This window comes from Arvicola amphibius, chromosome X (assembly GCF_903992535.2).
Source record: "Arvicola amphibius chromosome X, mArvAmp1.2, whole genome shotgun sequence".
NCBI lineage: Eukaryota > Metazoa > Chordata > Mammalia > Rodentia > Cricetidae > Arvicola > Arvicola amphibius.
The window spans coordinates 47784636-47789094 of NC_052065.1; the positions used below are offsets into that span (position 1 = coordinate 47784636).

The 4459-nt window shown below is 38.1% G+C and overlaps 1 protein-coding gene across 1 annotated transcript; it reads right to left on the minus strand.

The window, feature by feature from the left end:
* Window positions 1-1633: 1633 nt before the first annotated feature.
* LOC119804236 (melanoma-associated antigen B18-like) lies at window positions 1634-2410 on the minus strand. The gene has a single exon (XM_038315715.2). The coding sequence runs from the start codon at window positions 2408-2410 to the stop codon at window positions 1634-1636; it is 777 nt and encodes a 258-aa protein (XP_038171643.2).
* Window positions 2411-4459: the final 2049 nt, after the last annotated feature.

The window sequence follows — 4459 nt, forward strand, 5'->3', positions numbered from 1 at the left end:
TTGCAGTGCACCACACCCCGTCTGCACTCCATGCGCCACCATACAGTTCGTGAACTGGGCAAAGGGTTGGAGATTGAAACACACAAAGACTCACAGACAGAGAGAGACGTGAGTCATTGTTAAAGCCAGAATGGCCCAAGAATGCCCCCTTTATTTTGTTCAGGGGCAGCTTATATAGGGATAGCCACACCCTAGCCAAACACACCAGAAACCATTCCCTTGCCATCAGGAACTCCTGAGGGTCTCATGCTTAGAGCAGCTGTAGGCACTCAGATCAGGGGAAAACAACTTGTTTACAAGAAATTCAGGATCTGGGGGCTCACTGCTCCCAACACGTATGATATATTATATGTAATATTAGTCATTACATATATTATAATATTAAATAAGTGATTATAGTATATGTTTATATGATCATGCTATATTATGCAAAATACACATTAAATGTTATATTTAATAATAATATATAATATGCATGATATATAATGTGTTACTATATAATAATTATAAGATACAATTATAAAATGTATACTAATACACATATTATATATAATGGCATATATTTTATCTATAATGCATGTCCTATTCTCTATGTTCATCTACACTAGGAGTTAAGGGTGCTTTCTATCCCATCACTGGTGGAGATAATTTGGGTTTATATATGATTCCAAACTACTAATAGTAGTTTTATATTAGTGGGTTTTTCTTTTACCTCTGTGACACACCACACTTGGGGCCAGGCCATGTTCACCACTTCTACACCTTCTTCTAATCCAGTACTCATCTTAACTAAGCTCTGTCTTCCACTTAGGAAAGGCATGAGTTTTTCTTAGTTCCCAAATTGTCTTATTTTGTATGATTTCTCTTATAAGAACTTTAAATTCTCACACCTCCACACCCTCCTTTGTACTTCTCATTTATGTGTTAGAGGATAGAGTGCCATCTTATGTAATAGTTGCTCCCAGACTCCAAAAGTCTAAAAGCAGTGCCCCATTCATTATTTTGTCACTGTTTTCTCCTCTTCCTGCATCTCTATCTGCTTCTTCTTCCCCACAAATCATCCCTGTTTACAAAGAATAGATGTTTGGTAAATGTTTGCTTGGGGAATAAAAGTGTCAGTGAGTAAAAAGTTAACTTTATCATAATTGATGTTCCTACATTGTTGCATGAATGAAATACATCCAGGCACATAAGTTTAATTTAACTTTATTTTGTAGGACAGATAACAACATTCAGAAAAGCCAAGAGTGCATCATCTACTACCATGTTTTCCATATTTTCTTCTTGCAAACAATTTTATTGAAGTTTTACTTTTTCTAAGAAAATGTCTGTTCTGGTGCCATGTTTTCTTCTTTGGGATAAATAAGATGTATTTCAATTTGGTTTCAATACTGAAACATTTAACTTTTAAGCATCATAAACAATATTGAATGTATAACACATATTAGCCATATACTTAAATGGTGAAGCTGAAAGAAAAATTTGGAAACTTGAAAAAGCAAAGCTGAATGTTACTAATGTAGAATAAGGTTACAAATATGAGATACCTTCTTTTCTCTCCAACACCACCTCAGTTCCCACTAGTTAACTGAATGTTCTCTTTCAAAGTGGTGGAAAGCAACAATTTTGGAATTCAGTGCTGGTTGGAGGAATTGTTGGAATTGTCATTGGATTCTTCATCAGATATGAAACCAAGAAGAATCATAGATGCAAATTTAGCTTGGATTCTCTCTTGCTTGGCTCTCAAAGCTTCTTGATACAAGGATGGGAAGGCACTGGGAACAGTGTTATGGACCTTGGCCAGAAACTCAAGCACTCTCATTTTTCTTGTTTCAAAGAGGGCCCTGGGACCCCATAAGAATTGATAACATTGCGAACCCGTGTAGGGTACCCGCCGATATTCCAGGTACCCCTCACTCACAAAATCTTTAGTAATGAGCTTCTTGACATTTCCATAAATGAAGTGATTGACTCCAGCATATACTCCCATCACATTAAGCATTTTCCAGACATATTCCTCATTAACACAGCTGCCATTCATGAAGATAACACACAGGATTGTCATCAAGAGGCCACTCTTGGGCATGATTACCTCACAATTCATAATTCCATCACCAGTAGGACTAAATAGGCTCATAAGTTCATAGCAGTATCTGTTTGGGTCAATTTCCTTAACATCAACAGCAAAGGCCAGCACCATGAGCTCAGAGGCTTTCTTAAAAACATCACGGAACTCTTCCTTCTTGTGTGGAATGACACGCTTTAGTATATCTTCCTTTGTTATTGGCTCCTTGTTTTTAAACTTTCGCAGCATGAACAATACCAATGAAATTGCTTTCTCATCTCTCTTGGTTGACGATGAATTACTAGTTGAGCAAAGTGCCCAGGAAGTACTTGGTCTTTGCCTCATCTTGGCTCTTTACACCTTCTTCCGACTTGATGCATGGAGCACTTACAGAAGCAGTGGTGGGCCTCTGAGCCATCTTAGGTTTGCAAAGTGATTCAGCAGCAGGGAAGCTTTGGACATCACTACTATACAGGGGAGAAGATGAAGGAGTATCTCTGTCTTCTTCTGTCGGGACCTGGGCATCCTGAGTAGATCGGGTTTCACTTTGAGCCTGATGGCATTTCTCACGGGCTTGGAGTTTACTTTTATGACCACGAGGCATGATGATTCTGGTTACGGAGTATGAGCAGAAGAGCAAGTAATGCAGGCACCTAGGGATGGAAGGATGAGATGGTATGTCTATCTGAAGAAAGGTGAGATCACTTTGAGTCCTTTAAAAACCAGCTTGCCTCTACAATCATCTGTGACAGCAATGCTATAGGGCTTTTGATTCAGTTAGTCCGGTCTCTCTATGAACTCATTAAAGGAAATGAGAGAGTGAATAAGAGTTTGACTGAGATCTGGTAGCCCTTCCTAGAGCATGCTAGAGATATAAGCAGGTGCTAGCAGGTCTAGGTTCCATGAAGTAGGAAATGATCATCTTAATTTGCCTTTAAACTTAACATGCCACATCTGAATTTACATTTAAGATCATTATGCAACAGAGCTTCCCATTTGTCAACTCTTCTGAAGTTGGATAACTAACCATTAATAGGAAAACGAGAGAGAGCCCTAGTCTGCTTTAGGGTTTTCCCATAGCTGCCAATAGAAGCTAAACAGAATTTAGTCTTCAGTTGTAACCATTAACATAGACAAGCTCCCTTTCTCCCTGAAGCCCAACTCCCAATAGCCAGAGCCAAACGACCTCTGACGGGTCGACAACAAAGGCAAAGGTCTGTGTCTACCCTCTGTTTGCCATGTTGAGAGTCCTCTTATTTCTCACTCAAAATTGTATTCTATATTATATGTAAACCCAGAAATAGTTTTTCTTGCTGACTTGAGTTTCACTAACCTGAGATCAAGTCTTCACTTGGTCCTTGGCACCACGCAGAAGTAAAGGCAGTTGGGAATAGTGGCCATACCCGAAGTCTCTTATCAGCGTTGGGTTCAGAGACGTAACAGAGCATACGTGACAGAGAGGCCGGGGCCAAAATTTCTTAACGTCATCACCTTTGATTTTCTGGCACTTTTTCCCCTCAGAAGAAATCTCAAATCAAGGAGTTGGTAGTCAACCGTACTATCTAGATTGACATACTGACAGCTCTACCTGTGATTTCTCAGTGATGAAAGCAGGGAGGAAGGGGGAACGTCTTGATTTTTGAGCCGGCTGTCACCATTGCCTGGGTGTTCATTGCACTTAAGTGGGTGGAGGTAGAAAGGTGGAGATAGAAATCTTCATCTTGGCTACTTCTTTAAAATTTCCTTGAAAATATCAATTCTAAGAAGGCTCTGAGATGGTTCCGAGTTGCAAGCGTTGGAGCTGATTCAGACACAGGATACAGAAGAAGAAGCTGACCAGATGTTGATGTTCTAAGAGAAAAGGACTCTACGAGTTGGGTTCTGTTCACCAGTTAATATTGGATTTTGTAATCTTCTGTCTAGTTTTTAATTGGACAATTAATTTTTTTACAATTTAATAAACAATTACAATTTAATAAATAATTACAATTTTGTCTACAATTATGTTCTAATATCTTTATATCCCTAAGAAATATGCATGTCTGAATACTATTTTTCATGAAAATCTACTTACCTTCAATTTCTTATACTTGATACCTTAATATTTTATGCATTATGTAACTAACCTGTCATTATTTGATGTACTACTATTTTAAAAGCTATTTCTCAGCAAGAAATGATTATTAGTAAAAGAAAGATATTATAAGATTCTAGAATCATACTGCCTGAATTCAAACCTTTGTACTCCCTTAGTATGACCTCTACATTACTGACAAAATCTAAGGTTTTTTTAACCCAGATCTTTCAGGAAACAAGACAGACTCATTGTCACACAAGAAAAAGGCTAGACTGAAATCTCAAAATTTTTCTCCAACTGACTCTATTGTCTTCTTC